Source organism: Lutra lutra, chromosome 1 (genome assembly GCF_902655055.1).
Source record: "Lutra lutra chromosome 1, mLutLut1.2, whole genome shotgun sequence".
Classification (NCBI taxonomy): Eukaryota; Metazoa; Chordata; class Mammalia; order Carnivora; family Mustelidae; genus Lutra; species Lutra lutra.
Genome location: NC_062278.1, coordinates 210,561,792 through 210,572,018, shown reverse-complemented (window position 1 = coordinate 210,572,018; position 10,227 = coordinate 210,561,792). Strand labels below are relative to the sequence as shown.

Below are 10,227 nucleotides of genomic sequence, written 5' to 3'. Positions count from 1 at the left end.
ACCACTCTCAGGCTGAGGTATGGTCATGACCATTCCCAGCAGCCCCCGGGCTGAGGATGGAGCCAGGACCGAAGAGGGCTGAAGGGGGCTCCTCTCCACTCCCAGGGTAGCATGGGTCAGCATCAGGGTCCGGGCCGAGGACCAAGACCTCCTCAGATACCTTCAGCAGACTCCAGCCTCACAAAGTGCCTCCCCTCTCTGCACCACACTTTGGGCCTGCCCGCCCAGGGGAGCGTGCTGGGGAATGAGGGAGGCCACAATAAGGCAGGCGGCCCCCAGAGGGGACCTGGGGTGCTCGGACAGGGAGAGATCAGTCACGTGCTCTGATCTATGACCTGGGAGGCAGGGCTGTGATCCAGCCAGGCACAGGCAGGAGATGGGGAGAGGTTTCAGGAAGGGCCAAGAACCCCTGAGTACGTGACCTGGCCCGCTGTCATGGGAACAGGGGCTGCAGACATGACTGGGCAGCAGGAAGTAGCCACTTGGCCCATAGAGGCTTTCTGGGCTGGACAAGGGCTGAGGGAGGGGACTGCAGCCTGGAACTTCCTCCCCCATCTCGCCGGCCCGGCACCCGGACCTCGAGTTGTGTATGACTCTAGCCACCAGGCCTCCTCAGCCCACACCGTGGGCCTGCCACAGGCTTGTGGGGGCAGGGGCTGGTTTATCTCCCTGGGCCCTGTCCACTCCTCCATTGGCAGTCAGGAAGCTGGGGGTGGGGGGTCAGCCGGGCAGGAAGCCTGAGGTCAGCGGCCACAGCCCAGAGCAGCTGGCTGTGCCGAGCTTTGACAGCATGTGGGCACTTGCGCTGCTGTGGCCTGTGGTGCTGGGGTTCAGCCTGGAAGATGACAGCCAGAACACCCTCACCTACGATGAGATGGGGAGCGCGGGAGAAGATAATGGTGAGTGACCTTGGGCCCTGTCTTGGAACTGGAGGGAGGCCTAGAGTTGAGGAGTGGGAGACAGGAAATTGGGGGGTCCTCCAGCCCAGTCCTGAGCGCACAGGGCTGGGGGTGTCTGTGTCCAGCTCTAACCCACCAAACTAAGGGCTCCTGAGAGTTGGGACCTGGACTGTAGCCCCCCGCCCAAGGAAGCATCACGGGGTTGGGGGGCAGTGTAGGTGGAGGAAACACCCAGACTCTCAACACCTGTATCCCCTTTCCCCCAGATGTCACACTGGGGCCCTTCACCGGGCCCCAGGAGGAGACCCCTCACTCCCCCCACCTGCGCAGCTTCCCGGGTCAGCTCTGGGCCAACAACAGCAACATTCTGGAGCTCCCAGACAGCTCTCGGGCACTGCTGCTGGGTTGGGTGTCCACGAGGCTGGTGCCCGCGCTCTACGGGCTGACCCTGCTGGTGGGGCTGCCCGCCAATGGTCTGGCGCTGTGGGTGCTGGCCACCCGGGTGCCGCGGCTGCCCTCCACGGTGCTGCTGATGAACCTGGCGGCCGCTGACCTCCTGCTGGCTTTGACGCTGCCGCTTCGAGTCGCCTACCACCTGCAGAACCAGCACTGGCCGTTCGGCGAGGCCGCCTGCCGCGCGACCACCGCCGCGCTTTACGGCCACATGTACGGCTCGGTGCTGCTGCTGGTGGCTGTCAGCCTGGACCGCTACCTCGGCGTGGTGCACCCCTTCCGCGCCCTCACCCTGAGAGGCTGGCGCCTGGCCGCCGGGCTCTGCGCCGCGGCCTGGCTGGCGGCTGTCGCCCTGGCGCTGCCCCTGGCGCTGCAGCAGCAGACCTTCCACTTGTCGCACTCGGACCACGTACTGTGCCACGACGCGCTGCCCGTGGGCGCTCAGGCCTCCTACTGGCGACCCGCCTTCCTCTGCCTGGCGGTGCTCGGCTGCTTCCTGCCGCTGCTGGTCATGCTGCTGAGCTACGGGGCCACCCTGTGCGCGCTGGCTACCGGGGGCCCGCGCTACGGGCACGCGCGGATGCTCACCGCGCTCGTGCTGGCCTCGGCCGTGGCCTTCTTCGTGCCCAGCAACGTCCTGCTGCTGCTGCACTACTCCGACCCGCGCCCCGACGCCTGGGGCAACCTGTACGCCGCCTACGTGCCCAGCCTGGCTCTCAGCACCCTCAACAGCTGCGTGGACCCCTTCATCTACTACTACGTGTCTGTGGAGTTCAGGGACAAGGTGCGGGAGGGGCTGCTCTGCGGGGCTCGGGGTGCCTCCACAGCCTCCAGGGAGGGGGGCACTCAGGGCACACGGTCCACCTCGCTCGTGTGACGCCCGCCCCCAGAAGGCGGGGCAAATGGAGAGGGGGGTTGCAGGGGGTCGAGCGGGGGCTCTCCCTCCCAATTCACGTCTATGGGGAACCCTCGAATGGGAGCTTATCTGGAAATAGGGTCCCTTTGCAGGTGTTATTAAAATTTGGTCACACTGGCGTAGGGGGAGACCCTAAATCCCTTGTGACCAGTGTCCTTATAAGGAGAGGCCACACATACACACAGGGAAGGAGGTCATCTGAACCCGAAGGCAGACATGGGGGTGACGCAGCCGCAGCCAGGGAACAGGACGACTGCTAGCAGCCACCAGAAGCCAGGTGGGCAGCCTGAGACACCCTCCCTCGGAGTCCCCCCAAAGAAGCGAACCTTGCCCACACCTTGATCTCAAGCTTATGGCCTCCAGAACTGTCAGAGAATAAATTTGTTTTAAGTCACCTGTTTTGTGTTTTTTGGTTAGAGCAGTGCAAAAAAAATTAATATGAGGGTTAAATGCATATTCCCAGGCCCAGCCTGTTCCCTCGCGTCCGAGGCTTGGTGGAGGCAAGGCTGATGCTCGTGTGCACCAGGTGCAGGACCCCTCCCAGGAGAAGGTTCGGGCCTCCACTCCCTCATGACCCAGGTGACCAGGAGGCTGGTTGGCAGTCTTCCTTCCCCATAGCCCAGGGTCTAGCTCTGGGATGGGCTTCAGGGCTTGGGGCATCTCCTGAACAATCACTGTGGAAGCCCTCATTCTGCTCCCCAAGGCCTGGTGTGGCCTGTCATTGGGACACACAGGACTCTCACCCTGGCGGCAGGACAGTACCTCTTCCTCTTAACCCAACGTCTGACTCTTCTTGATGTTAATGTCCCCCACCACCCCAGGACTAGGTGGGTGGGCAACTGGAGAGTGGACAGGTGGGCCTGGTGGGGGGGAGGGCTACAGCCCCGCGACCCCCACCCTGAGCTGTTCACCCTGGGTCTGAGCTATTCTGAATGCAGGGGAAGGGTACCTACCACGTGGGGAAGGGGAGCCACTGACCCCACCCTGGAGAGCAGCATTGAGCACTGTGTCCAGAGTCATGGAGGCATCAACTGTGGGAGTAAGCAGGCTCCCCCAAGACAGAGGGGCGTGGGGGCCATTCTTGGGCTCCCCATCAGGGCCCATATGTATCTGGCTTAGGGAAAAATGAGCCAGTGGGCAGGGAGCCCCAGGACACATGCACATGCCGGCGGGGAAGTGTAAGATCAGCGCAGTGTATCCATGTCAACAGCGTGGTTGACCAAGTAGGAGTTTTCCAAGATGTCACCGTGGGTGGGGGGGGGGCTGGGTGAATGGTACCCAGGACCTCTCTGTACTGGCATAATTTCTTACAAATGCACAGGAGCCTACGATTATGTTGGGGTGCAGGTATTCGAAACACTCCTCCCCACCGGCTCCAAAAGTCTGAGCTAGAGACTGGAGAACAGAGGTGCTGGGGGGCCTGATTGGGAGCTGGGGCTCCCACCGTCCGGGCTGCCCCCTCCCCCAGGCCAAAGCCTGTCTGTGACTCTGGAAGTGAGCTTTTATTACGGGAGTGGCCTCCACAGGGAGCGGGGGTGCTGGTGGGGGTGAGGGAAGTGGGAAGTGGCTGGGGTGGCACATGAGGGACCTACTGGCTGGGCAGTGCCCTCCGGGTTTCTGTGCTGTCCCTGCTGGCGGTCAGAGATGAGCAGCGTTGGCAGCAATAAATACCACCGCACAGGGGAAAAGACAGGCCATGCCGGTGCGGGACCAGAAACAGTCGTCCCCTGAGGATCACAAAGAGGAATGTGACCACAGCTGAGAGGCACAACCCCCCTGCCCACCCCCGGCGGAAGGCAGGTCTGGTTGCAGAGCTGGCTCCCCCTCCAGGATGCTGGGAGAGAGCAGTCCCCATGTGGGATGCCGGGAAGTCAGGGGTTCAGGGGGTGAGGCCCTGAGGCTTTCCCTGAGAGCCTGGTGCTGTCAGCACCAAACATTCGGGGACCCCTGGGATAAGATGGAGGGGTGTGGGGACTGTGATCCTTAGGGGACAATTTGAGGTCTAGATCCAGGGGCTCATCAGCCCAGGTGCCCCAAAGGGAGCCTAAGCTTTGCATTTTGGAGAAAGGCGGCCTGTTTCACTTCGAAGTTGGTGATGAGGGGATGGATGCCATCTATGTCCCTGATTTGGTTAAATGTCACCGTGTCTCTTCCATCAGAGGCCTTTGGCCACACACAGGTCCTTCTCAGGAACATCCCGTCTCCTGGAGCGGGAGCTGCTCTGGCCTGAGGAGGGGGTTGCCCAGCCCCAAGTGCAGCTGGGGAGGCGGGGGAATCAAGGCCGACCCTCCTGTTGACAGAGGGCTGGGAGGAGACCCGTCATCCATCGAGGAAGGTCTTTGCGTTCCGGGCATCAGGTTCATCTGGAAGCCAGGGTCACCAGGGGCGGAGTCAAGGGAGCTCTCCCATCAGTGGCCCCCTTCTGGGGGTGCCGACAGGGACAGGATGCAGCCAGGTCAAGTCCCCTGCTCAGAGCGTTAGGAAGAGAAGCCGCTCTGACTGGAGAGAGGAAAAGAGAAAGACAGCGTGGGCCGCCAGGCCTGCGGGGCACCGGCATACCCTTTGCTAAACCCGCCTCCATGTCAGTGGCCCAGCCTGGCTGCCTCTGCCCATTGGAACAGGTGCATCCCCCCTGGAGAGGACACTCAGGACCCTGCCCACCCCTACCAGGTCACAGTGATGGGACAGCTTGTTCACTTCTGACCCGCACAAAGTGGGTGGATGGCATGGGAACGCTAAGTGAGAAAAGCCAATCTCAAGAGGATTCCGTTTACACAGCATTCCCAGAATGGCAGACTCTCCGGTGGGGTTGGGGGAGGGGGGGGCGCGGCTCTAAAAGGGCAGCTGTTGCGTATCTTGCCTATGGTGGTGATGACCCAAAGCTCGCCATGGGGGAAAACTGCAGACTCAGTTGTGACGCAGGGAAATGAACAAGTAAACTGCAAAGTTTAAGGGTGTATATTCTAATCCCTGGAACTGAATCAAAACGGAATGCTACCAAAGTATTCCATAAGTGCAAAAGGGGCACGTGAAAGAAAAAATGGAACAAATACTGAAACAATAGCCATCAGCCCAGCTCTACCCGTAATTATTTTAAGTACAGACGGACCAAGTGTCGGTGTCCACTGACCCCCCTCCCCTGGCGCTTGGCTATAAACCCCCACGTTTTCTTGCAGTATTCAGAGCTGGGTCCTATCTTCCTCTCTATTGCTAGACCCCACCGCAGGATCCTGCTTCCTATCTCCAGTCCCCTCCCTTGAACAGTCTTCCCTGCCATCTTAACAAGCGTCGTGAATAATTTTCTTTCTCTAACAGGGTCCCAGGGTGCCCCATGGGGCAGGTGTGTCCTGGGGTTGTGTCCTCGGGAGGACTCAGCCTCACCATGCTCATACAGGCTGTTCTCTGATGTGTGTTGGACTGTGGGGAGAAGAGAGAATGGATCCCCCATTTTGTTCCTGGAAACCTGCAGGCTGACCTGTCTAATGGTCACTGTCACTCCCTGTCAGGTCCAGGGCAGGTAGGGGGAAGGAGACGGGGGGGGGGGGGCTTAGTTCTCACCTGTCCTCTGCCTCCCCTTCCAAGTCGATCACCTCATGGCCATGGCCAGCTGCCAGGTGCCCAGTGTCTGGGGGAGCTGGGTCATAGTCATAGCTGTAGGAGGCAGAGGCCGGTGTAAGCTGCTCTGGAAGGAAGATGGGGCTAGGTCGGTAGGAGAGCACTGGAGGGAGAGGATCTGGATTGCAGACAGCCCGGGGAGAGACCGTGAAAAGGAGATAACGTGTCCCAGAGCAACAGGCAGGAAGTGGGAGGTCACAAGGGTGAGGGAAGGGGACACAGAGCTCAGAGATGAGTAGATGCAGAAAGGCACAAACTTGGGGTGGGGGTGGGGAGAGACTCAGCAAGACTGAAGAGCCACAGAAACTCAGAGGCAAGGAACCAGAGATGGGGGAGGACACAAAGCCTAAGGAACAGAGACAGAAAGACAGAGACTAGAGGAGAGATGCAGGGGCCACCGTTGTGGGGAAAGCTGGGAGGATCAGGGAGAGACAGGGAATCAAGGGCTGTGAGAGAGGGAGGGGTGGGGGTAAGGGGAGAGGAGAGGAAGAAGTGAGTGATGCTAGACAAGAGGGAGAAGGTGATGGGGAGGAGGAGGAGGTGATGGAGAGGAAGGGGAGAAGGTGTTAGAGAAGAGGAGGAGGAGGTGATGGGGAGGAGGCGATAGGCAGGAGGGAGAGATGATGAAGAAGATAGGGCAATGCACTATGTCCAGGGGGAGCTGGGGTCCCAGAGGCCAGACCCAAGGGGGTCCTCACCGAGGGCACAGTGGCTAGGGGACACAGGCTCCAATCTGGCACGGCCTAGGCAGGCAGCCTCCTGCAGGTGGCAGGCGCTGGTGTAGACGACTCCGTTGGAGCCGCACACCGGGTCCCCACCGGCGCTACAGTCGCGGGCGCAGCCACAGCGCGTAATCTTCGCCCCCTCCTCTGGGGAGGCCACAGGACCCCGCTCCACCGGGGACCAGCCTGGGGGCGAAGCGAAGTCGGCAGGGTCTTCGGGACCCCAACCCCCAGCTGGTCGGCGCTGGAGTGGGGGAAAAATCCCTGGGGGCAGGGATTACCACCTTTCATAGGGTGGGGACTGGGGCGCGACAGTTACTGGAGTCCCTGAGCCCTGACCTGGTGTAATTTCATGCAAGTATTTGCCTACTATTTGCGAAAACAAATAAAAGTTATCAACGAAGGCAGTATAAACTTATTTCAAAATGTTTTAAAAATAAAGAATAGGGCCCCAGCCCCGCCCAGACCTTTGCTGTGGCCCCTCGCTCACTTCATGGCCAGGGACCTGCAGCTCCTACACCTCTGGTTTGTGGAAGGGGCACCACGGGTTCTGCTCTGGGAGCCCTCCCACCCCAATCGGCCCCCCCCCTCTCCCAGTCTCAGGTGCCCCCCAGCTCGGCCTTGTCCCTCCTCACCGCCCGCCCACAGCCTGCTCGACCACGCCCCTTCCCACTGCCCGCCCACACCCTGCTCGGCCCCACCCCTTCCTGCTGTTCTCCCACAGTCCGTTCGGCCCGCCCCTGCCCCCTCCCGGCCCCGCCCCCTCCCACTGTCCGCCCACGGCCCGCTCGGCCCCGCCCCTTCCCATCGCCCGCCCAACAGCCCTCTCGGCCCGCCCCTGCCCCCTCCCGGCCCCGCCCCTCCCACTGTCCGCCCACAGCCCCGCTCGGCCCGCCCCTTCCCATCGCCTGCCCAACAGCCCTCCGGCCCGCCCCTGTTCACCTCCCGGCCCCGCCCCCGCTCGGCCCCGCCCCTGCCCGCCCGCCCGCCGCCCGCCCACACCCCCCTCGGCCCTGCCCCCAAAGTGTGGTGCCCTTGACCGGAGGTCCGTTCCGCCCTGCCTTTACCAAGCTGTCCCCACGGCTTGGGGACCCCGCTTCCCCACTCTGATCTGAGCTCCAAGAGGACGGTCGGGTGGCTGGTGGTAGGGGAGGCAGTGGCCCTCGCACTCACCCGGGCCCTGGGCCGGAGCGCGCTCCACCTCGTTGCACGCCGGTCCCGCGCACAGCTCCTGGCAAGCGGACTTCGGGCACTGACGTTGTAGAAGCGCGTGGCTTCGAAGGCTGCGGACGAGGCAGGGGAAGAGTGACCGAGTGATGGGGTGACAAGATGAAGATACCGAGCTGGGAGTGCGGGTGAGCGCGGGGCCTACCAGGCTCATAGTAGTCGTACACAGAGACGGGCAGCGCGGATGTCCTGCCCACCACATGTTCACGCAGCGCCCGGAACCGCACGCAGTCAGGCACCGGCTGGGGATCTGCGGGGTTAGCAGACCGGCTTGGACCCTGGACTGGGGCCACTGGGTTCAGGGATAAGCTACAGCCCCTATGCTCTGCTATGCATCAAAGCATGGGCCCCCAGAACTGGCCGAATTCAGGGTACCCAGGAGGCGTGAAACACAGAAACCTGATTCCACTCAATCCCATGGGTCCTTCCATCCTACCTGGGAAAACATCTCCTGCTGGTCTTTGACTCTCCCACTCTGGCCCCCTCACCCCCACCAATTTGCTGTGTGTCTCTATGGATTTACCTGTTCTGGACATTTCATATACACGGTGCTACGCACTACGAAGCCTTTTGCGTCGTGGCTTCTGCCACTCCGTGTGATTTCAGGTTCGTCTACATGCATTGCTCTGCATTCCTTCTTTGTGTCTGAACAATATCCCATCCCCTCCCCAACTTTTTCCACCCAGCTGAGCTGGCTGGGGCACTAAGCCACCAGCTGCACCATCTCTACCTGGATGGATTGTCCCCATTTCTTTTTCATGCTATGAGATGGTTGCCGGAACCGCCCTGACAGCTCTCTACCCTCACCCACGTGGGTACTGTAGAAGCCTCCACCCCTGCGCGCACCCCCACCCCAGAACAGTACCTCATCAAAGTAGAAGAGCACTCTGCGTCCGGCCACCTCGTACCTTTTCAGCGTGAAATGCTGTCAAAGAGCAGCTGGCAAGGAAACCAGAGGTCAGGGTGCACCCAGTCCCTCTCCCCAGCGCCTGCTTCCTCCCCCGTCTCTGCGGGGCCTGCACTGGTCAGTGGGAGGTGGGCCAAGGCCCCAGAGGCTGGCGACTTGCCTGTGGTCATCCAGCAAGTCCCCATGGGTCTGGGCTGGGGCCAAGGGATGGCAGTCAAAGCTCCCCAGACCTTGAAAACCACCCAGCGCCGGGGAGAGGGATGTGAGGCTGGTTACCTCTCCCCGAGTTCCTGCCTTCCCTTCCCTCCCCTTCCCTTCCTGCAGCCTCCCTGTATCCAGCCCCAGCCCTAGTGCCCCGGCTGAGCCAGGCCACCTACTTTGACCTCAACCGCAACACTCAGCCACCATCCAGCCTGGGACATCCCCATTTTTTGATATAAAAACCCAAGGCCTCTGTACGGGCCCTTCTCTTTACCCTGGTGCTCTTCCCAGCCTCCCTGATCACCCCACCCCCCAGGAGCGGCCCTGCCTTTCTTCTCCATCCTCCCCACACTGCAGACCTCCTCCGGCCTTGGGCAAGACAGCACCGCCCTCTTTGTGACTCCCACACACAAAAGGGTACATGGGACTGGTCCTCCGGGAATTTGAGGGCAGTGGCGGTTTCTGGAGAACCAGGGAGTTGTCCCTACAGCTCACCCAGTTTGCTGAATCCCCCTCCACCCACCTGGATCCCATCCCTCCCCACCTACCCTCAGGGGTGACTAGCCCCAAAGAACCAACTCTGCCCAGAAAGGCAAAAAAAAAAAAAAAAAAAAAAAAAAAAGAAAATTAATTATGAAGGGCTGGGAATTTGCAACCTGGACAGGGCAGTCAGCTAGAGATTGCCAGGCTCCCACCTACCGGCGCCACCTCACCTGCTCCAGGCTCTCGCGGTCCACCCGGAAGCCCGAGAGTAGGGGCACCTCCAGGACGGCCATATTGGAGGACCCCGCATGCAGCCACCTTCCAATGAGAGGAGAGACAGGCCCTGGAGCTCAAGCCCCAAGACGGAACTCACAGTTCCCTCTAACACCCATAATCCCCACAGCTGAAGTTCTAGGGAGCCCACCCTGGGCCTGGCCGAGTGGCCCTTCGGTACAAACACAGCTGGCTGGGCGACCGGTCAGCCCATTTCACACCCAAGACCCTAAGACCGTAAGGAGAGGGCTTTGCGGAGGACTCTGGGCCTGACCGAGGCCTGCTGATTCTGGGCCGTGCTTGCCCCGAACCCTACGCTATGTCCCTAGCACAGGAAGCGGCTCCATGGGGCCACGGGAGCCACGGTGACCAGGGATCCCCAGTCACTGCCCAGGGCCAGCCCTCCATGTCCCCTTCTGTGACATGGGGTGTGCATAACTGGCCTCTGCGGCTTGCTCCAGGCCAGGCCCTCCTGGTGCCAGGTGCTGGTGACAAGGAGGGTGGCTGACCTTCACAGAGGGACTTCCAGAC

General features: G+C 61.4%; 2 protein-coding genes across 2 annotated transcripts in view; one reads left to right on the top strand and one right to left on the bottom strand.

Annotated features, from left to right (window-relative positions):
- Window positions 1–589: 589 nt before the first annotated feature.
- On the top strand, window positions 590–2,652 carry F2RL3 (F2R like thrombin or trypsin receptor 3). The gene is given in 4 exon segments (XM_047714838.1): window positions 590–641; window positions 644–714; window positions 716–899; window positions 1,166–2,652. Coding segments are annotated over 4 exon segments (1,371 nt in total). The 3' UTR covers window positions 2,230–2,652.
- Window positions 2,653–3,755: 1,103 nt separating this feature from the next.
- The window catches only part of CPAMD8 (C3 and PZP like alpha-2-macroglobulin domain containing 8), a 70,975-nt gene continuing 64,503 nt past the window's right edge, over window positions 3,756–10,227 (bottom strand). Inside the window, 9 exon segments of the mRNA XM_047698661.1 lie at window positions 3,756–4,767; window positions 5,827–5,950; window positions 6,582–6,791; window positions 7,779–7,838; window positions 7,841–7,888; window positions 7,978–8,064; window positions 8,067–8,082; window positions 8,698–8,757; window positions 9,636–9,741. Of these exon segments, the coding sequence (XP_047554617.1) occupies window positions 4,746–4,767; window positions 5,827–5,950; window positions 6,582–6,791; window positions 7,779–7,838; window positions 7,841–7,888; window positions 7,978–8,064; window positions 8,067–8,082; window positions 8,698–8,757; window positions 9,636–9,741 (733 nt within the window). The 3' untranslated portion in view covers window positions 3,756–4,745.